Below are 24,018 nucleotides of genomic sequence, written 5' to 3' on the forward strand. Positions count from 1 at the left end.
TTTTAAACTAGTCTGACGGCTTCACTCGTTATTGAGCCCGTAACCCATTTTTACGTTGCCTTCAGATATACAGTTGAACACCAGTGTTCTGTTTATTCTGTTTGTGGCGGATTTAGGCAGATATAACCTGGTAATTGAATACCGAGATGTGCTGCAGGCTCCGAGCATGAAAGAGTATGTATAGTGGCTGTGAGGGGACTGAGAGTGGGAGAGACGCATGAATAATGCTGTTCAATGCAGGAAGCCTGAAGGCTGAGGGCTCTGCCTTTTGTCTGTGTTGCACTGTATTATGCCGGGAGTTGAACACAGAGCAATTACCTTTTAAGGATACATTAGAGTAAAGGGTCAAGGTGCAGTTCCTCTCCTTCATGTGTTCCCATCTACAATTGCATTTCTGATTTTTCCCACTAGATCCACGGAGGTGTTTGGGAGCTTTTTTCTTCCACATAGATGGCCATCATGGGCTCGGTTTAAACTTTACTCTGGACATTATGTGGGTTTAGGGTGTCAGTCGGCTTGCTGCTAAGCTTGTTGGTTCGCTTACTCGTGTCACCTTGATCAGAGACAGGGGTCAGCTGTTTCCTTCACCGCCAACCTGGTGAGAAATGAGATTCTGTTCAAAGAGCAGGGCCATGGTGACAGTGTCCTACATAATTAGAGCCTCATTGGTAATGAATATGCGGCGGTGTGGATGTGCCGACCATCACAGGTGGTGAATGTATTTCTGCAGAGATTGTTGAGATTTGTGGAAGGAAACGTCACAAACCATAGTCTGGTAATATATGATGAAGCAAGCATTTAAATTAGGGGCGGGCAGTATAACAAAAATAGCATGTCATGATACTTAAAGATATTTCTGCAATACGTTAAAGTTGTCACAATATATAAGCATGCAAACAAACTGCCAGTGAAACAGTAGTGACATCGTACGTTTATATTTTTACTTCATGTCTACAGATTAAAATGATTCAACAGAAGAAAACAAATGAAATAAAAAGTACTCTACAGATTGTAACATTGCAATTTTAAAGATTCAGTCTAAAATGTTAACATCTTATCAACTGCTATGAATCAGGGCGTGTTATATAAATGTCCATGATGTACAGTCATGTGAAAAAATAAGTACACCCTATGGAAATTGTTGGCTTTTTTTTTTTTTGCGCATATTTGGACAAGCAAACATTTGGTCCTCTTTGAAACAGTGCCTATTAATAAAGGTGTCGCACTCCATCAAATGACACATAAAATTGACATTTTGTAGTAATTTTCACAATTAATTATTTTTTAAAATTCCAGCCACATGGAAAAAGTAAGTACGCCCCTATACTGATCACACCTTCAAATCCATAACATTAGAATCAGGTGTTCAAGATGGGGTGCCAGTGATTAGAACCTGCTTAGGGAGTGCAGGGTGGGACCGGTCTTATTTATACTCCTTATATTTATACTGGTGTTCCCTTTGCTACTGAGGTGTGGTGTTTGGCCACACGAACAGCAGACGTGTTTGGCGCAGACCAAAGACAGCTATTCAGGAGAAGCACCTCATACCAACTGTGAAGCACGGTGGTGGGAATGTTATGGTTTGGGGTTGCTTCGCCGCCTCAGGGACTGGACAGCTTGCATTCATTGATTCAGCTATGAATTCTGCATCATATCAAAGATTGCTTGAATATAATGCGAGGCCATTTAAAGTGGACCTTTCAACAGGATGATGATCCTAAGCACACTAGCAAATCCATAAAGGACTGGCTCAAAAAGATGAAATAGAAGTTTATGGATTGGTCTGGAGGTGTGAGGCGAACGTGCCCTGCCTACAAGAAGTTATTTCTGCTAAAGGGGGGCAACACTAGTTAGTGAGGTCAAGGCTGTGTGTACTTACTTTTTCCATATAAGAATATCACATCTGTTGATATTTCTGTTGAATAAATGATCGAAAAAGCTCATTTTCCTTGTGGTTTTGTTCAAGTATATCAACTTTATTAATAGGCACTGTTTCAAAGATGATCAAATGTTTGCTTGTCCAAATATGTCAAGAATTCCAACAATTTCCATGGGGTGTACTTAATTTTTCACGTGACAGTAGCAGAAAATAGTGATATAATCGTGATATAATTTAGTCATACTCTTCAGCCCTAATTTAAATGCATATATTAATGTTCAGTTACGCACAATATTATACTAATATGGTCAACGTTATATGAAATTGATTGCAATAGCCTGCCAAATCTAGCCTTCGGGTAATTTCTTACAGCACCTGTATTCGAAGATTATTAGTAGGAAGTAAGATAATATATATTTCCATTATTTTTGGTAAGTATGCGTAAGGTTACAATTAAATGGAGAAATGTGGAATATGAATTACAGATAATTATATATAATAAATAGTCATGTTAAAACGCTTCATATCGCTTCCACTCTCATACAGTAAGATGTGTATACATGTGTCCCTGTGCATGTGTGGTAGTTTTATCATCCTTTCATGTTGCTGGCTAAGTTCCCTTATTCAGTTCTTTTGCATTTGTTGACCAAGTGACCAACAGATGCCATATACATAATCTTGGAATGAGAAGGGGGGTGCAAGTGGCACTATTCCTAGCCAGTGGTGATCTTATTTCATTCAACGTTTTGACAATGGATAGCCTGAATGACCTATTATGCACAGTGAAGGGGTAACAGAAAAGCAATTATGTCTCTGTCCAGCTGTGGCCTCCTAAGCTTACCCCTGCTCCATTGTATCATAGCGAACAAAGACCAAGGCCATGTTTAACACACTAAACCCATAAATTCTTTCTGTTCACCTCAGGAAATGAGTATGGAGACATTCAGAATTTTGCGTTTATGTTATGTCATAAACATTTACATATGCCCACCATACATTTGAAGGTCAGTAACTGTATTCTGAGTGTCAGATATAGGAGCCTTAAAGGCTTTTCCTCTAGTGGCTCATTGAACTGCTTGAGTGAGTAACATAAATATGCTCCTCAAAGTGAAGGAATGAGGAAGTAAGTTGGCATGATATTTCTGCAAGATTCAAGAGATGAAGCATCAATTCCACTCACACGAATCAGGCCGCAGATGTTCTTTAGTGAACTGTGCCAAAATACTCTTCATACTGGCTTTTTGAGAAGCGCTCATTTGTAAAAGAGAAGATCGAAGAAGTTGTACCCCCAGGGTGAGTGTGATTGGCTATCAGAGGGGGCGGGGCATGAGGTCATCTCCTGGCCATGTGCCCAGTGAGGAAATTTGGAGGATGTGATGACAGCCTTACTGACACTGAAACCTGCCACTGTACTTCTGCTTTCTTATAAGGGCACAGACCTGAGCATCTCGAAGTCAAACAGCCATTCACAAAGTTGGCTTGGTGAATCAAACGCTTCTACGTTCAACTGACTGCAGTTTGTTGCTATAGTCCTTGAAATTGAAAGCACAAATACAGGTGACCATATGTTGTGAGGCGCTCTGAAAGTAATATCCTCACATGTTTTTCACACCTAACAGCAACGAGAGTACTGCTACAGTAAATATCCTAAAAGCAAGGGGTGTTGTGGCTTGTGTTCTTCACAAGGCACATTTTGAGCACGGGACACACAAAATTAGTTGTAATAGCAGCATGCACACCCAAATTAAGCCAAGTGTGATAATGTTTTAATGTAGTTCCACCTAGGCATATACCCTACATATAATATACTCCACCATATTACACCCTGTGTAGTAATCAAACAGTAAATAGGAAGCATTTTGGGATTCATCCCAGTGTAAATCAAGCTATACAGTACTGTGCAGTAGTCTTAAGCACATGCCAAGAAATGCTGTAGAGCAAAGATGCCTTCAAAAATAATGAAAATAAATGTTTCCACATAAAAAAAATACTGTAAAGAGCAGTAAACAGTAATAAATGAAACAAAGTTGATATTCGGTGTGACGACCATTTGCTTAAAAACATTTATTAGTCGTTTCAGGTAGAATTAGTACAGTTTTATGAGGAAATGAGCTGTAAGTTTTACTGAGCGTCGTGCAGAACCAGCCACGGTTCATCTGGAGACGTTGACTTTCGCAATTGCTTCTTATTTTTGCAGCAAAACCCAGCAGCCTTCATTGTGTGTTTTTTTTTTTTGTCTGAAAAGTGTCTCTTACCACTTAATACGCTGCTTTCTTTACCGACACACAAACATTTTTCTGTAACGTTTAATTTTGTGCTGGAAATCTAAAATGATTTTTTCTGTATTGATTCGGTAATGGAGAAGTCATAACATTAAAATCTATAACAAAGTTTATACTAAAAAATAGGGTGCCTAAGACTTTTGCACAGTACTGTATCTCAGGTCTGTGACAGTTGCGTTTGACCCATGAATGGGCTTCACTATTTCTAGCTGCACTCATATGTCACTGTTCAGTATGCATGGTATCTGAAGAAGAAAAAAAAAAAAGGAAACCAATAAGAAATGGGCACTTGGGTACGGTACAGATCACTTGGCAATGGAAACAACACAATGTGTGCTTCATAACTTTATATTAAATCCCCCTGTTTTATCAGTCATTCAGATTTTTGGGAACTTTCCTGCATTCTGTCATTTGTGAGGAAAAAGTTCAGCTCAGGGAGCTTGAGCTGCTTTTGATTCTCCGTATACGAATGTAATTTAACTCTTGGAAAATAATCTTGCCTACAAGCTGTGATGGCTCGTGTGAGACTTCCTCACACTGGTAAATCCTCCCCACCCCCCCTGCTTTTTAGTTTAGTAGCTATTCCTTATGTTTTTTTTTTTTTACTACACCCCTAAAAACACTATTTGTCATGCCAGTGGTGTAGTCAGGAATTAATTTCAGGGAGGGATGAGAAAATATGCTAAATAATATCATGCATTATCTGTACAATTAAAATGGTAATTATGATGTGCTCTTGCATTTTTGGGTGGATGCCAGAAGCAGTGGGGCTTACAGAATTTGTAATTTTATTATTTAAGGCACAATCTGCTGCTAACCAATCTAGCCATATTAATAATGTTAACGGGCATAGGAAACAAAATACCTTTATGAAGGTTTCACTGAAAATGATTAAAATAACATGCTAGTAATAGGAGAAATATTACACCTTACCTCATAAAACCATCCAGATTTGCCCTTCAACCTCCAGTGAAGTGGTCACCTTGATATCTGGTTAGTAGCTTCCAATACTGTTTCTCATCATAGCAGGTGGTAGGCTATTAAGTGTTTTAAAACAAAATAAGTGACCTATTCATTTGATGTCTGGGTTGATTAAATCTGAAGAAACTGTAAATGTATATATATGTGTGTATATGTATATATATATATATATATATATATATATATATATATATATATATATATATATATATATATATATATATATATATATATATGTATGTATGTATGTATGTATATGTATGTATATGTTAACCACCCATAAATAAGCATTTGGAACTATCATAAAATATTTCAAGGAGGTTCATATCCGAAATCCATCCCTCTTAGATAGGCCTCATACTGCCTCATAGTTTAAATCAAGCCCACAAGTGCTATTTTTCATGCCATGTTCTACATCAAGTCCACAATCTGCCAATACCTTGTTTGAGTTGCACTTTCCCACAGTTCATTCGATAAATAATATTTGGATCTCTGGAGCAATATGCTCAACATTATGAACAGCATGTGATGGAAGTGTGACTAACCATCCCTCTGTGCTCCCTGCCCCACCTTCCCTACCTTTCACTGTTGCTGAAAGGGTCAGAGACAAGGCTGCGTTACCGAGGCCATTAGCAGTGGCCTTGGGCAAACATAGGCAGTCTGTTCAAACACAGGGCGGAAGCAGCTCTAATGAGGATGTTTACCGAGGTGGAAAAAAACGACATGAGCAAACAGGGATGTGGACACACATCGACACTTCATTCCTGTCACCTCTCCTGCTCTGGGGCCTGCCACAGGCCATAATCACACCTACAGGCAGAAATGCCTGTTTAAAAAAAATAAATAAATAAATAAAAAAGGCACATGTACTGCCACTGGATGACATCTCAAATGGTACAGCGTGCCCCATCTCTTGTTAGTGTGCTATTTTGTGCTTATCTTATAGTCTATTCTCTGGTTGGACCTACAAAAAAATTGTCCTTATTGCTTAGCCAGGTATATGGAGTAAATGAGATGCTAATAACCTCCAGGAAAGTGAGGTGGCCAGTCAAGAGATAGACAACGCAGATAACAGAGGTATAAATAGAAAATGGTAACGGAAGCATCTTGGGAAATTGCTGCATGGTTTTTGTCTGTGTAACAAGGCTGGTGGCCATTGTTAGTGGTGTAAACACACTGTAGGCCTGGCTCTTGTGTCATCGTTAAATACGCTCTGCTGGCTCAGCAGCACATGATGAAGAAACTGTGATCTCAATCCATCTGGGCTGATAGCTAACAGTCATTAGATGATTGGGGTGTGACCTTGCTAACTGTAGGTGATGTTGATGAATGACACAGCTGATGACCTGCTGGCGTAGACGTGTGTAAGATGACCCAACAGGATGAGGGTGCTAGGTGTCAATGGAAGTTTAGTTGGATAAGTTGGTAAAACCTGCCCTACTGCCTGCCTTTAATACTCTGTGGCTATTTAAAACAGGTTGATGTGTATGTGTGTATGTGTATGTGCCAGATGTGATTAAAGAAGCAGTTGTGCAGTGCATTTATAGTGTGCTTTGTAGAATAGCACCTACAGTGGCTTGCACAAGTATTCACCCCCGTTGAACTTTGTAATGTTTTGTAGTGTTAAAACCTGGAAGTGAATTGTACTTAATTGTGATTATATGTCTTGAATTTACACAAACTGTCCCATAGTATTGGAGTGGAGGGGAAAAAAAATCTATATAGTTTGCAAAATTATTTACAGATAAAAATCTTATTTTTCGATTGGTGCAAAAACTGGTATAACATTATGGGCTTGTTTTTATTTATTTATTTATTTATTTATTTATTTATTTCATAGATTTGTGATATATAATCAATAGTGCATTTCAATTCCAACGCGACAAAGTGTGGAAAAGTTCTAAAAGCACTGCAAGTCGAGTACTTCTGCCTAATTTTGCTCAGTCTTGTGAAATGGCTCCTTCGTACATTAGACCTTTTCCTCACATAGAGCTTTGTGCCAAGTGCAAACAGAAGCTGAGCGCTCTGCCTTTCACAAGGCGCCAACTATTTAATATTGCATCAGCACATTTGGAGAAACTGTTGAAGAGAATACACGAAACCCTTTTGTGCGAGAGAAATAGAGATGCCTCCGTACACCTACACACATCGAAAGCTGACCACCTGTCTCATCCTCCCATGCACAGTTTGATCCAATGGGTGTGTACCTGAGCCTTCTCCCAGCATGAAGTGCAGAACGCCTGCAATGCAGTCTTTCTCTCCCCCGCCCACTCCCTCCCTCTCTACTCCGTTTCTCTCTTATCTATTTGTTCCTTTATACAGTCTCTCTTTCTCTGCCTCTTTCTTTCTCTCCGTCACATTGTCTTGTTCTCACTCTGCTTTGTTTCGTCTCTTCCCCTTCCTTCTCTGTTCTGCTTCTCCCTCCATCTTGATTCTTTAGTTCCTTTGCTCTATTTCTCACCCTGTCTCTCTCACTCCTGTCTCTGCTTTGTTTCTTTTTCTTCTGAGCTTTCTCTTTCTCTCCCCATGGGCCATTCCAATGCCCATGAGACATGGTTTCATCCAAACCAAACAGTAGTGCATAGGGCGGCACCTCACTGTGCCATCTAGAGGCCAGCAGGAGGAGGATGTTCTGGTGCCGGCTGTCATAAAACCTCTACTTTGCTTATTAGGGAGCGTGCCTTACACTGCGCTAGGCTCTTGAAGGAGGGGATGAACACATGCTCATGCATAAACAGACACGCATATACAGTATGCATAAGCAGTTAATAATCTTCCCCCATATTTGCATCAACAAACTCATTTATTTTTACACTATTCATGCATGGATGACTTATTACTGAGCAGTCTATATCTGACACCAGAGGCACTATCTAACCAATTATCTGCATATATTGCGAGCGTCTAAAGGTACTAGGGCTATTTATAAAAAAAATAAATAATAATAATTCAAGGACCAACATTGGATCGTATAGTGTCTGTGCATTTACCCTAAGAAAGAGAATGTCAATGAGGCTCTTCAGCTCATCTCTACTGCTAGGAGCCATGTCCTCTAGATCCACTAAATCTATAATAATATATTGCTGCAATAGTGCCATTTTGTCTCAGGCCAGGCATAATTCATTTTCTTTCTGGGAATGGTGTTTAATAGGGGTTCTCCTGCTATTAATTCTCAGTCACCTCTCTGGGGAAAAGAGGCTCATTATTTCCTTATAAATGGTCCAGCGAACAGGAAGGGACGATGAACTCGGCTATTTCCTCGTGCCAAACAGCCAGATAAGTGGTGATATTTTGGGTGCAAAGCGGCAGCAGCCTGCAGCGCAACACATGCTGCGGGTTTTGGCTGCACTGTTCTGGGTTTTACCTTGTGGCTTTTCAAGCCTGTCTGAAATGCTACAGTACAGGGAAGCAACAGATGCACTGTGGGTAGGAGGGAGGGAACAGAAGACAGAGTAAGGAATAAGAACACCTAGTTCTTATGGGTGTTATTTACCCCCCCCCCCCCCCCTCCATTGTGGGGGAAAAAAAGAAAGAACGGAAGCAAAAATAAAAAAAGGAAATTGTAATATTATGCCATGTCTGACATTTGTTCTCTGTTTAAATATTAGTAAGTTTATTTAAAGTAACACTCTCTAGAAATCTCTATCTATATTTCTCCATCTGTTTTCATCCTCCTCTCATTGTATCTTTGTTGGGCTGAATGGTGGCCTGCAGGGATTCTGGTTGCACAGATGTGAGGTGTCTGGTTTATAAAATTGTGAGAACTGGAAGGCGCAAAGAGGAAAGAGATCCCCAAGTCCCTGATAAGGGCTTTCACACCATCGTGATCTGTAGTAAATGCCCTACATGTATAGAATATAAAAGCTTGAGAATCGGATGTAACCATCGGTTCCATTAAATTTTTATTTCTATAGCGCTTCGAACAATAGACATTGTCACAAAGCAGCTTTACAGAAATCCAAATGTCGATTTCTAATGAACAAGCCAGAGCTGACAGCGGCAAGAAAAACTGTCTAACACAACATGAGGAACAACCTTTCGACAAAAAGGGAACCCATCCTTTCTGGGTGATACTAGACTTTATATGTAGATCATTCATTTTGTACAACTGTACACTGTCATAGGTGCTCGGAAGGTTTTGGAATGTCTTGTGTTTGAAAGGCTGACTCTGTTTCTCATATTTCTTCCTCTTTTCTTCCAGGATGCCTTTGTGGAGCTCTACAGTCATCAGAGAGCGTCCATGTTCCACCCCTGGCCATATTTAAAGACAGTCTTTGGCCTGGCAGCATTGGGAGCAGCGGGAGTCACCATCGGCGCCCTCTTTTCTCAAAAGTGATCATCTGGAACATCAACACCTGTCCTTCTTTCTCTGTCTCTCCTCTGGCTTATGAAGGCACTTGGTTTTATCAGCGTAGCACTGCCCTGCTGTTTTGTCCATGTTATGGAGCTGTCCTTGAAACTGGAGTGGGAGAAATGCAATGATAAAAAAACAAACAAAAAAAACAACAAAAAACGAGTAGCTCCTACACACGTACTATAAATATCACTGCCATGTATAGATCTAGATCCAAATATATATTTACACATACGCACATGCAGCAGACACAGTGTACAACTCCAATATTCATGGACCATATAAGCACACACAAATGACAGTTAGTTATTTTAATGCAAACATGATTTACATTTGAACTTCTATGAACCTGCAGTTCCAGATGTCCACGTATGATCCTTATTATGGTTTTATTACTTTGTGTGTAGCATGGAATGAAATATGTATAATGTAGGAGTTGGAAAGCAAAAGCAAAAAAAAAAAAATGAATTGAAACAAGAGACTGCTATGAATGCTCCACTGTCTGCATGCATAGTGGCAAGCTACTTTTTTGCATGATGGCCTTTTCAGCATGGAAAAGCACCACCTGTGTAGGACATTGTTGGGTGTTATTTTTTTTCTTTTCTTTTTTTTTTTTTATGTGTCTTTCTCCTTCTCAACCGTTTCTCAGCGTACCTCTCAAGAGCAGCAGATGCTGCTCATTCCTCATTAGGCATGCTCGTCTATTTGATTGGCTGGCGAGTGTCTGGGTTTGTCCTTGCTGGATAACCCCTAAACATTCACTTCACTTGCTTTGAACAACTTAAAAGTTGTGTTCTGAGGTATACCACACCTGAATGTATAATACTTGTCTCTGTGTATGGTGTGACTCTAGAGACATTTAACTGTTCTCATCTCATCTGGTGTCACTTTGCTTTTATTTCATGTCCTTTTTATTTAAAAAAAAAAAAAAAAAAAAAAAAAAAAAAAACATTTGAAGGCCAACTGCGATCATGTAAGATTATTTAAGGGGTAGCAGCAGAAAAGTAGGACCCAGACAGAGCAATGTAAGAGAGAGAGAGAGAGAGAGAGAGAGAGAGAGAGAGAGAGAGAGAGTATGTGTATGTGTGTGTGTGTGTGTGTGTGTTTCTGTGTGTATTTGTGATTATAAGTAGATCATGTTGAGAGAGAGCTTAGCCAGAAAAGGTGGGTATCTCTTGGCCCATTACAGCAACCAGAGATAAAGCAGGGCAGCTGGGGTCAGCCAGGTGTGGCAGGGAGGGGGATAGGGGGAAGGGGAGGGGGCAGGTGAGGTACAGTGGAGGGACTCCAGCTTGCAACAGAGGCTTAATTCAGCCTGGCATAGTGGGCACCCAGGCAGCAGAAGGCCCAGAAAGACATAATAGAAAGTGAGTAGTAGCAGTAGTAGTAGTAGTAGTAGTAATAATAATAATAATAATAATAATAATTAAGATAATAAGAATAACAGTCAAAATAATAATCATAATATCAGCACATTAGTATTATTTATTACTATCATTTATTATTGTTGTTGTTATTGTTATTATTGTTATTATCATTATTATAGATTTATTTTGCCCATACGTTATTTTCACATTATTAGAAAGTCATACATTATGTGACACCCCTGGACAATGGAGGCGGACCTATAATTTGAACCATCGACTTTCTGGACCTTCCAGTCAGCAAGTCCAGAACCATGACTGCTGAATTACCATTGCGCCACTGAAGAACCACCACAGTAGTGCTTGGGCCCTCTTGTGCTCCTGTGCTGAAGAAATTAGTTTGAAACTAGACAACCTGAACCTGTGTGCTTCTGCTGCTGCTTTCATCCCGAAAAGAACCTAAGCGGTATCAGATATCCCAGTGCTCTCCGTGTGGAGGATTTGTAGGACATTGAGACATCTGTCTGCCACGTTCGGCTAGGGACCTATAGTTTTCCCTGGCAGTTGACAATCATGGTGTAGTAAAATATTATGTTTACTTGTTAATGTTTTATTGTCATTTAATCTCATCTAAGTGGTGTAACCATTCATTTTAATATGTAAAGGCCTAATTGATGTCTCCATACATTTTATGACTCCATAAGACTCAATAAGTATTTGTCTCCAGAATGCAAGTCATCAACGAGTCAAACAAATTTAATGGCAGAACTCGTGTGTCATGTTCTAAAGGTACAGAAACGTGGCCATAATGCAATGTTAAGCTTCTGCTATGAATGCAGAAGTGTCATGTATCTTATGAGTATCTTACGGGAGAGCATAGAAGACTCGCACTGTAACGTCATGTATTTTAATGGCTGCTAATAAGATGTGTAAGCTCTCAGCAATTTAACATCGTCGTCATTGAGACACCATATGATGCTGCTTTACGATACAGCAAAAACTGCCACTGGTGGGGAGCTGTACTGAAATATCCCCACTCTGTAAGCTTCACTCATCAGGAAGTGTGTAAAGACTCAGACAGCCTTTGTGTGATTGTATAAGCACTCCGGATCAAGAGGAATTTTTGCTTGCCGACTTTGACAAATGAGGTCAGGGCCTGAGTTTCCCAAAAGAAACATTCTGTAGATAACAGTTAAAATAGTGTGCAAGATGCATTGAGTAGTTTCTTTAAAAGCTTTTTAAATCGAAATCATTATTCATTTTAAGATCATTTATAACACATTTTTTTGGGAACTTTTTGGCTCAGATGGTTATACCCTAACCCTATCTAATGTCAAATTTACTGAAATGGCAGATGTAATTTTAACCAAAGTTGACTTTATAGTCCAGTAACTGTTACAAATTGGCATTAGTAAGATGTTGGGTACACTCGATATTTCCACAATCAGCGCTTTCTAAAACAGAACCTGAGACTGATTGTGTCTCCTCTGTCTCCAGGAGCAATTATAATGCTACAAAGTGATGCAAAAAAAAAAGAGATAAATTCTTCCACAAGCCTTGAGGAGACACTGATAAACAGAGTAGAAAAGTAAAATATCTGCAGAGGATTCCAGTGCAATCTTGGAGCCGCTAAACATGTGAAACATGCTTTGCAGTACGTCAATGTTAATTGGTGCGATTTATTAAGAGATCATTCTCATAGTTGAGGGGGGAAAAGGGATTTTTGACTGAGCTACCTGGGCTTGGTCCTGGGTTAACACCTTTTTGTTATTTAATATGTGTATATTTTATTATATATCATTGGACCTCCCATTACCGAGACATTTCAAAGCCAATATAGGAAGTTTTCCGGCTTCTTAATTGCTGAAATGGCACAACGAAGCTTCATTATAATGCATTTGAATGTCATATCTATACTGTATATGTGTCTCCTTCTACCACTATGCATTGTTAATGTTTATGTCCAACGATAAAGCATGGAAGCATCTCTCCGGGTTCTTCATCAGTTTAATTGTCAAGGAGGGAGTGTTTAACTGTGTAAAGGTGGGAGGCTTTTTCCTGTGTGTGAATTGATCTGTTGTAATTTCTGTCTTCATGGCAGCGCCAGTTGGTATTTAATCCTGTTATTTACATTATGTAGTGTGATTGTGATTTTTTTTTTTTTTTTTTAATTATTATTATTTTGGTTGCAGCATTTTGGAGTTGCTTTCAGTTATGTGATTTTTATATGCAGTTCTTCAGAGTCTTGTTTTCTGAAAAATAAGCCCCAATCGGCCGTTACATTATATATAATTGTGAAAAAAGTTAATGCACTTTTTTTTTTTTTTTTTTTTGATCTGTTTAGGCAGCTAATATCATAACCATTTCCAAAACATGCCACAATGAAAGAGCCAAGCCAGTCACAACATTCATTTTATTCTGTTTTTGTAATTTTATTGCTTCTCATATTTTGTACTTTACTTTTCCCATGGTAGCACTAAATTTAATCACCGAAACTTTAAACCTGAACAAGATATCCCCGGTATTTTGTATATTAAAAGAGGATACCTAGAGGGTCGTAGTTTATACTGTACTTTATTATCAGATCCTCTTAGTGCAGTCATTATTTGTTCTGCTTTCGAAATGTAGCCTGCATAAACCACTGTTCAATCTGTTTTTGTTGTATTTTGTTTTAATTTATCCTCAGAACACTTAGGTGTTCTGATGTGCCCATACTATATTGTCTACTTCTTCCTATAAGCTAACAATGATGTGTCCTAATTAAAAGGAAAAAAAATTGCCTTACCATCTGCGAGCTGTCAGTAAATCACTGAATCATAAACTCAAACCATAGCACTCCCTCTGCCATAGTGTGTCACATTTTTCCATATTGCATATAAAGTGAGTCAGTGGAAGAGAGATGTTTTTATAGACAGGTTGTGTTTCAGATAATAAAGATTGGATTGAGATGTCATCTCTAGAGAAAGTAGTTTTTCGCCTATTAAATGACAAAATAATTTTTGCTGTTTAACTCGAGAGTTCATTATGAGACTTAGATGGACTGTGAATAAGAAAATGTGTGTTATTTACTTCAGTAAACACGTCAAAAACAACCAGAGAGCCCTAGAGGAACCTGTGTGTGTTCTGTAATAATCGCAGCAGTTCTTAGTAGTTTCCATCACTGTGTCATAAGTGATGCAGCAGGAGTCCCACAGCTTGTCAGACTCCATCTGAAAATCCAAAGGGATGTTTCCAAAGCCTAACATTACCTCCAGACCTGCTGGAAATGAAGACGATGGTCACAGTAATAACAGTGCTGATGCTCACACTCTAAGCATTCATTTCTTCATGTCAGTTAGGACATCTGGGGCAGCATCTTTAGCTGCAGGGCTCAAACTGAACATAGAATTCCCCCTGGAAATCTCCATCATTAGACATGAACCTCCTCCTGCATTCAGAGCCCCACAGCCGATTCGCAACATCCTCTTCAGAGAGAAGGAATGAAAAACTCGAGTGTGGAGCGTTTAGCCCGTGGGAATGGTAAGGCTAAATTAGCTCAGGTTTAGAGTTCTGTGTGCAAAATACTATCCTCTCCACACGTTAAATATTTGAAATGCTTGGAAGAAGGAGTATTTTTAAGGGTTTTTATTTATTTATTTATTTATTTATTTATTTATTTATTTATTTATTTAATGGCCATCTATGTGGACTGCTTGGTAAGTGTATAAAACTGAGGGTAGATTTTTAAGTATCCATACTTGAATGTAATGACAGAATTTATTTAAGACTAATTTGAGATACAGAAAATATTTTCTAATAAAAAGCCATCAATGCTACTAATATGTTTGAGTGGGAACTTGTCCCCAATTTGGAAGTGGATTTATTTGTCACCTCTTACACTTCGGATGGCACAAAAGCCTTTAAAAAAAAATTATGTCTGCTCCTAAAGGAATTCTGAGTAATTCCTCATGCTCCTGCAGAAAGTTTGACCTGGTCTCCTAGTTATTATTTTTATTTACACCTACTCAGAGTATTTTATAACAAATTTTGGTTCTTATTTCACCAACGTTTCATCCTGTCATCATGACCCTGACGAGGTTAGAGCAGTTAGCATCCAGTATGCTCTCTTGTGAGCTCGACCACCTGCAGAAAGAAGGAGCGGCCTGACAGAACAAGCAGGTAATGAGTGAATGTCTACACCTGTGCATTGTTACTGACAGCCTACTTACGGGGGACATTTAAACAGGGGCAGACAGCAACCAACCAACTTTGAGTGGCTTTGAAAGGCACACGGTTTGGGTTAAATGGTTTTAAGTAATGATGGCAAAACAAAGCCTGGTGAAGTGCTGAAGCTTTCCAGCCAACTGAATTGAAAACAGGTTATTTCTTCAAGCTTCAAGTATCCACTAGGGGCATCTAGTGGTCAAAAATATAGGAATCTGTAGCATAAAACTGTTTTAGATGAGGTCACTGTGTGTAAAATTTGGAGAAGTAAAGACCAAAAAGAAATAATATACTACGAGTAATAAATAAAGTATCGCATTTTTAGCACAGCCTATAAATTTATATATAAATAATATAGCTTATATATGTACAGGGTGTCCCAAAAGTCTCTATACATAGGGGACTATATATGCAGGCACACAATTGTGTGTATGGCGGTTGTGACTTTGTCAGTGGATGTGTGTCTTGGTTGTTTTCTGTATGTTGGTGGAACTTATAACACTATAGTTTCGCACGAAGTTATTAATGCAGTCATGTCTGTAAGATTAAAATCTAAAAAAAAGTATAATGTTCTTTAACTGGCCAGTGGATGGTGTTTGTTGAAGTAGGCAGTGAATAGGACTTTGAGAGTGAGAATATTTCTACATGGTCAGAGTAGAGATGACCTGAAACATTCTGCCAAAATTCGACACTTTTCAGGAACCAATCCCCAAAGTTGGCTTCAATTTATCAGCAATGTCATCAATACAATACAGAAAATCAAGACAAACATCAATACAGACCGTTCGTATACAATACAGAATCGTTGGTAACCATCAATCATCAACCCACCAACATCAGTGGCGTTAACTGTGAAAAGATTTCATATCCAAATTGAATACTACATCCAACCCAGAGACCTAGACAAAAAGAAAGAAAAAAAACCCCCCACCCACATAGAAATATAATTTTTGATGTTTAATAGATAACAGTTCTGAGGTCAGTGGTGCTTCCCCTGGATCTCACCGAATGGCTGGGGCATTCCTAAAAGGGACTTTTCGGCCTCTCTAAGGAAGCCCACCATGGGACTTGTTAGACCCTTTTGAGCCTCTGTCTTTACATGGTCAGACTTTACATGGTTTTTCTTAAAAACAACATTTCTACTTAATGCAACAAGAATAACCACCAAGCATAACCCATATGGCTGGCTCCTGTGGTAGGGACCTGGCTTCAGTACATTTTAGCCAATTTGGCATTCCTGCAGAGGAAATTTAGATTCTTATCATGATTCAGCCCATAATGATAGCTATTCCACCTCCTGGCCCTCATACACTTACTCATACAGCTGTACCCATTGCATTCCTATTTTTGTTTTCACCTGGTATGTTTGTTCTTTAAAAAATAGTTGGCCTTGTTTTAAAAATCTCATTGCATTAACATTGCACCATGCCGGTACAGATCTATAGTTAATGGCACTTCAGTGGAAATATGCTATATTAACCCTTTCCTCACCACAGAACACTGTCATCACAGCATATCATCATACTCATAACTAGGAGTTTCTTTCACAGTGCCATGACGCACTTGACAGAGACTACGTTTATGGGTACGCAGTGCAGAGAGAGAGAAATGGGTAGCTTTATTATGAACGTCTCCCTGCTACCTCCCCTGTTACTCAGTGAGCTGTCTCAGACCCCTAAGACTCAGCTCACGCATTCTCATCCTTAGGCTCTTGGGTTTCAGGGCCTGGGGTTCAGCCTGAAGCTCTGAACATGAAAGCCTGCTTTTCAAACAGAATTTCTGTTTGATTCTTGTGCACCAGAACGTTACACACAGACTCAGTGATTGTGATCTGGGTGGGCTGGACAACATGCTACTTTTTGTTTCTTTAGTGGGAGGGATATGTCCCCGACTTAGCATCATGTCCATTCTATATTTTTTTGCATTAATTAATAACTGTCGCTGGAAATGGCTTGCTGACGAGGAAGGTTAGAGGAGAATGTCCAGACAGGTTTGAGCAGATAGGAGGCTACGGTAACTCAAATAATCCCTCTTAACGGCGGTGGTGAGCAGAAAATCATCCCAGAATGCACAACAAAAGATTGGGTTCCACTTCTGTCAGACAGCTGAAGTTTGGGGAAAAAAAGAGAAGGTTCAAGTCTCAAATCCCAAGTAGACTAGTGTGCAGACTAAGGGATTGTAGAAAGCAGTGATTCAATAAGACTATATGTTAAGTGAATCAGTATAATATAAAATAATAAAAATAAAATGATGGCAAAAAAAAAAGTAATAAATAAAAGAAGTTATAAGTATAAAGAGCACTGATGATCAAACCTGCTATGATATGAGGGATTTAGGATCGCTTCTTACAGAAGAATACTGTAGACTTTATTTGATTAAATAATAAAATAAAAGGGTACGTTAGTAACGTTCCCATTTTTAAATGTGCTCAAGTTTATTGATTTGAGACAGAAGTTACAATAAAAGCTCTGGAATTGTTGGCATCCTTAGTAAAGATGGGTAAAAAAGTTTATGAAAACATTTCTTTGTGGTTAAACAGATTTCTCTCACACTGAAGTAATCTAAACGTTTAATTTATTTAGGAAATAACATCCTTATCAAATATACATACATATATATATTTCTAAGAAAACCATGTGTCACAAAAGTTTTGTGTACTTTGTGCAACTCCCCATTGCTGAGTCTTCTCCTATAATGCCTGATGAGATTAGACAATACAGAGTAAGATCCTCACTTCAGAATCTCTCCAGATCGTCCAGAATTCTAGATCTTCTTTTATGACTTTTCATTTCAGCTTACCCACAAATTTTTTGTGAGGTTTAGGTTAGGGGACTGGAATGGCCTTGTCAAAAACTCGATTTTGCGGCCACTGAAATATTTTGGTGTGGATTTGGATATATGCGTTGTCCTGTCCATTGTGACTTCTTGGCAGAGGCAACCAGATTTTCATTTAAAACTCCTGGTACTTCATGGATTCTATAATGCCATGTATACTAGCAAGGTTCCCAGGGCCTGTGGAGGACAATCACCACAGATCCTCCACCATGCTTAAGTGTGGAGATTACATACTTGTCTAGACAACCAACCTTAACTCTATGCTACATCCACCTTAAGTGTTTGTGGCTCAAAAAAACAAAGACCTGTTTTTTTGTCTCGTCTGACCATAGAACCCAGTTACAGTCAAAGATCCAATTAAATCTAACAAACTCCAGACACATTGGTTTTATGGTTAGATGAAAGGAAAGGCATGCCTTCCAAATAGGTTGTTGGCATGTAGACTTTGTGACCCCAAAATGCCACCATTTTCTGCAAATCTCCAACTGTGATCCTTGGAGAAATTTTTTGCTTCAGTAACCTCCTCACTCTGCATGGGGACAAGATACACTTCTCTTCCAGGCAGGTTCATTACAGCTCCAGTTGTTTTAAATGCCATACCACATGTAACTATTTTTATAGCCACCGCTTAATTAATGACAGTTAACTCTCTTTTGTCTTTCATTTATGTATTTTCTATTCCTCCCCATGTTGATGAATGACAAAGGGTGTTTGACCTCTGTGTCAAGTAAAATGTAAAATCTAAATGGGAACATGCTTCAGTTTAGTAACAGTAATACTAAATATAGAAACAAAATAATACAGAAAAATAAATCTGTGACTGGAAATCTAAGAGAACATAATCGGGCATGCTCTCTGGGTGAGAGGAATTTTCATACTCTCTCTCCTTTGTCAATCAAAAGCAATACTAGGCAATCATGGCATCTGTGAGCTGATTCATGCGGAAGAGGCCAGATCGCATGTTTTACCCTGCCCTGTAATGGAGCATGAGCAAGAGTTTGGAAAGATGCACTTGGTTGGCTTCATGTGTCTCAGAGGAAGCACTTGATAGCCTTCTTCCTCCCATGTTGGTAGCTTTCTCATGATAGGAGAAACCTGACTTGTGGGTGGTGATTGGTGAAGACTATATTAGGCAGAATATCTGGGGGGGGGGGGGGGGGGGGGGGTTATAAAAAAAACATTTATAAATGTTTTTAAAGGTTAGATTTCTGCCAATCCAAAAGTATTGGAACAGCAAGGGCGAATCTTTTTTTTTTTTTTTTTTTTTTCCACTATACACTGAAGACATTTGGATTTCATATCAAAAGATGAGTATGAAATGATAGATCAGAATCTCGGCTTTCATTCCCTGATATTTACATCTAGATATGTTAAACAACTTAAAACATGACACTTTTGTTGGTAGACCAGACAATTTTTAGGTGAGCTAAAATATAGGAACAGATAGTCTTAAAGTAAATTCACGTAAATAACACAATATTTGGTTGCATATCCCTTGCTTGCAATAACTGCATCAAGCCGATGACCCACTGACATCACCAAACTGTTGGGTTCTTCTTCTTATTTATTTATTTTTTTTCCAGGCTTGTTTTGCAGCTTCTTTCAGTGGTTGTTTATTTTGGGGGATTTCTCCCTTCAGTCTCCTCTTCAGGAGGTGAACCGCATGCTCAATAGGGTTAAGGTCTGATGATTGACTTGGCCAGTCTAAAACCTTCAATTTTTCCCCCCTGATGAAGTCCTTCGTTATGTTGGCGGTGCTTTTGGTCATTGTCCTGCTGCATGATGAAGTTGGACCCAATTCTATTGGATGCATTTATCTGTAAACTGGAAGACAGGTTGTTCCTGTAGACTTCTGTATTTTGCTGTTACCATCATGAGATACATCATCAATAAAGATGCCTGTTCCAGAAGCAGCAATGCAAGCCAAAGCCATGACACTACCTCCACCATGCTTTACCGATAAGCCTTTATGTATTGGATCATGAGTAGAGCCTTTCTTTCTCCACACTTGGGCTTTCCTTCGCTTTGGTAGAAGTTAATCTTGGTTCGAGAACTTTTGTGGGTCATCTCTGTATTTTGTTGTGAATCCCAGTCTGATTCTTACTGCTCATGAGTGGTTTGCATCATGTGTTATGGCCTCTATATTTCTGCACTTGAAGTCTTCTTCAAATAGTGGATTGGGATCCCTTCACCCCTGCCCTGTGAAGGTTGTTGTGATGTCACTAACTGTTGTCAGAGTTGTGGTTTGTATGTGTGTACTGACAATTTTGTGTGTGTGAACAGTGTGAAAGAAAGAAATTATATTGTACTGGAAATCACAAATCCCACCCCATGTATATGAATCAATGATGGTTACTGAGCGTTGAAGATTTTTGCATTATGTAAAGAAACTGGCGTTTAAAGGGTTAAAAGTCTGCAAATTAATGAATGTTTGGCAGTTATGATCAGAACGAAATCAGTGATCAGTGAAAGTGGAAAAAATATTAATATATAATATTTCTGTGATAGTTTTTTGACATGGACATTTTTGGTAAATTCTATACTTCTTTTTTTTTTTTTTTTTTTTTTTTTTTTTTTAATGTCCCATATACTTTTTACCCATCGATAGCAAGGGTACCAATACTTCTGGGCATGACTGTATGTAGTTATAGTTTTTATAGAGACAAAACAAAAAAAACAACTTTGGATTGCCCACTCTGGGTAAGAGACCCAGGCCCCATCCACAGCACCACAACATCCTCTTTGTGCACAGGAGCTATCAGGAAACAGTAGTGAGAGAATTTATGCACGGAAGACAAAAACACTCCTTCTTCATGGCTAGAGTAGAAATATGTAGATCTCTCTTACTTGGGTTCTTCCATTCTGACACAGAGAGTCTAGGCCTGGCCATCTGCTAGTTTTAATAGGTCACCAACAGACACATTTCTTCTTGAAGTGTGCAGGCTGCTTGGGGGACTGCTGAGACAATGACAGCGCTGTCAGTGCACAGTGGCATGCTGGGAATGAATGTGCTCAACATGAGCAAGGAGCCAGAAGACGATGCCAGGGTCTGCAGGGAGAGAGAGAGAGAGAGAGAGAGAAAAAAAGAGGGAATGGAGGGGGAATGAAAATGTTTACAAAGGCAACCAGTGCAAAAAACCACAACAAACTGCTGCTGCTGCAGATGCAGATACAGTCTCCTAGGGCAGGATCTGTTCATTTTTGACACACTGGGCAGAGAACAAGTGAATTTCCATTGTAAATGTGCCTCCCTGTACACTCTATAGGTGGTGCTAATTAAAGCCACATTAGGATGATAGGAAAGTTTGGGCTGGATGCACGAAATGTCATGAGGTGTGAGGAAAGGCACATATTGAAACTGCCTTATAACTCTTCTTCACTTCACTTCACTTCATCCAGGGTAATTCAATCCCTATCATCCAGTGAATAAATATTGTAAAAACTGCAATTACATATATACACACACGTTTTTTCCTTGACATTTTCCTAAAATAATTTCTAGTCTTTTAAAGGGATACTTGGCTTTAAAGGTCACTAAAAGGGGGGTATCGGTATCGTCATCAGAAGCACATCTACAGTAATAATCACAGCTTTAATGCAACACTATTCGATTATCACTTTAGATTTTGCCCTTGAGTAAATTCCTACTGATATTTTCCTACTGTGCTTGGTACAATGAAAAAAATGATTATTACATTCTAAGAGTTAGGGAAATTAACTACATCCATCCATCCATCCATCCATCCATCCATTTTCTGTACCGCTTATCCTACACAGGGTCATGGAAATCCTGGAGCCTATCCCAGGGGACTCAGGGAAAAAGGCAGGGGATACCCTGGAGGGGGTGCCACCCTGTTGCACAAACCCATTCACACACTACAGACAATTTAGTTTAGAGATGCCAATCAGCCTACAGAGCTTGCATATTCTCTCTGTGCTTCGGGGGTTTCCTCCTTGCACTCAGTTTTCTCCCTCAGTCCAAAGACATGCTTTGTAGGCTGATTGACATCTTCAGATCGTCCGTGATGTGTGAGTGTGTGTGTGCGATTGTGTCCTGTGATAGGTTGGCACCCCTCCAGAGTGTCCCCCGTCTTGTGCCCTGAGTTTCCCGGGCTAAGCTCCAGACTCCCCCACAACCCTGTGTAGGAAAATCAGTACAGAAAATGGATGGATATATATCTTTTAACTTACGTATACATTTGACACGACCGTCATCAGGTTAATTCTTATAAATCTCTCCTCACTGCACAACACTGAAGGCTGCCTCTGTTTTCTGTGAGGTGTGACGTGAGATGCTGCAACGTTGCAGCACTGATAAATATAGTGGTGCATTTGCTGTAGATTGTTAACCTCCCAACTTGCACTAATTTGTAGAAGTCAAACTGTTTTCCACCAGTGCAGCTATTCACATATGGAAATACCCTCTGCTTTTTGCATTCTTAAGCTCAAACTGCCTTCAGTGCCATACAGGAGCCCATTCAACTCTCTTTACTCACGTATGACTCAACAGTCTACACCGCGATAAAAACGTTACCAATAATATGCAGCTTGGTGTTATTAATTATACACAACATACATTCGGTCTTTTGTGCTAAGTGTAAGAATGCCTTCTGCAGCTTAAAGATGTGCCATGTCTGCCCCTTAGTGGAGATAATTTAAAACTGCATGCTGTTTTTAATAATACTGTCTAACTGAAAATCTATATATAGTATGTGTGTATGAATTTTCAGTTGTACAGTATTAAATGAATTGAAATAATAAATAAAAATGTATAAATAAATAAATAAATAAATAAATAAATAAATAAATAAATGCAGTTTTAGATCTCCACTATATCCCAGGGTGAGATGCTTCTGGTTCTTGTAAACAGAAATCATCAGGACTTTGCCTATATCTATTCAGTACATTGGTTAAGTGCAACAGGCATGTGACAGGGCTTTGGTCCAGATTCATCCATCACACTTAGGCAGCCAGTGATGTTCACACTCCCAGTCCTGAGGTGCTGCTGGATGCTTGAGAAATTCAGTAATGATTGAGATTCAGCTGCTGGAGCACAACTGCATATTTAGCATTTATACATGGGAAGAGAAAGAGACTAAAGCATAACACTGTCGAGGACATGGTTTGATGTGCCTGTGGCTGAGCAGCCAGTAGAATATGGAGAAGGTTTGATGTAGAAAATACATGAAGTTGCAGTTTGTATTTTTTCACTTCCCAATCAGTTATGATTGTATTTCAGCAGTTATCAGTTTGCACATTATGTCTCATCTGGACAAGCTTTTTTTCCACATTCGGTCAATTTTTCACATTCCATGTGATCTCAGATCAATGACTCAGCATAATTTTGTGCATACGTGAACAACAAATGAAGCCAGGGCCTTCTCTTTTGGAAATTGCCCGCAAGTGAACTGTCCTCGTACCACCTCTAGAGATCTCAATACAGTTCATTTGTGGGTCAATCAGTGGTCCACTTGATTTGTGTTTTGCGAAAGCAAAGTGGTCCCGGTCTGTTTCACACTTGCTTTATGGCAAAAGAACTTTATTAGCTAGTTGTCTATACAGTATGCAGGGTAGGTGTGAATGTGTGTGTGCATGGTGTACCCCATTGGGTCCCAAACTTTTTACCCCAGGCATTTAATATCCTTTTCCGTACCCCCTCTCTCAAACTGTGTCATCTGACGATGGCATCCTCTGTATTGTTTTTTTTTTTTTTTTTTGGCCTTTTCCCCAAGCATTACACCAGCAATATCAGCTGCCGCAGGAAGAATTAAGTCCTCCACAATAGTACGGGGTTACTTACAAAACTAAGTAGCATGCTTCGTTTATAAATGTCTGCCCAGAAATGCCGGCTTCATGCAGTTATGAAATAGTTCGTTTTGCACACATACACACGGTGGATGGGGATTTTCTTCACTGCCAGCGTATATAAAGCCGAACGAAATATATTTCTCATCATATTTGCGCCTCTTTGATGGTTTTTCTGCAAATTGCTGGTGAAGAAGAGGTGGCGTTTCAATATATAGCTGTCTGTGTATCAGTGTGAACTGGGCTAGTAGCAGTGGGTACACTTACGCTTGCTACGGATGCGGTGTTAGAGGGTCCTGGGTCACTGCTGTCAGA

At 39.3% G+C, this 24,018-nt stretch overlaps 1 protein-coding gene across 1 annotated transcript in view; it reads left to right on the forward strand.

Annotated features, from left to right (window-relative positions):
- bcl2a (BCL2 apoptosis regulator a) overlaps nt 1-13,645 on the forward strand; it is a 60,461-nt gene extending 46,816 nt beyond the window's left edge. The window contains exon 2 of the mRNA XM_017453640.3: nt 9,344-13,645. Within this exon, the coding sequence (XP_017309129.1) occupies nt 9,344-9,478 (135 nt within the window). The 3' untranslated portion in view covers nt 9,479-13,645. The remainder of the gene's footprint in view (nt 1-9,343) is intronic.
- Nucleotides 13,646-24,018: the final 10,373 nt, after the last annotated feature.

The sequence above is a fragment of the Ictalurus punctatus genome, chromosome 23 (genome assembly GCF_001660625.3).
Source record: "Ictalurus punctatus breed USDA103 chromosome 23, Coco_2.0, whole genome shotgun sequence".
In the NCBI taxonomy this organism is placed as follows: Eukaryota; Metazoa; Chordata; class Actinopteri; order Siluriformes; family Ictaluridae; genus Ictalurus; species Ictalurus punctatus.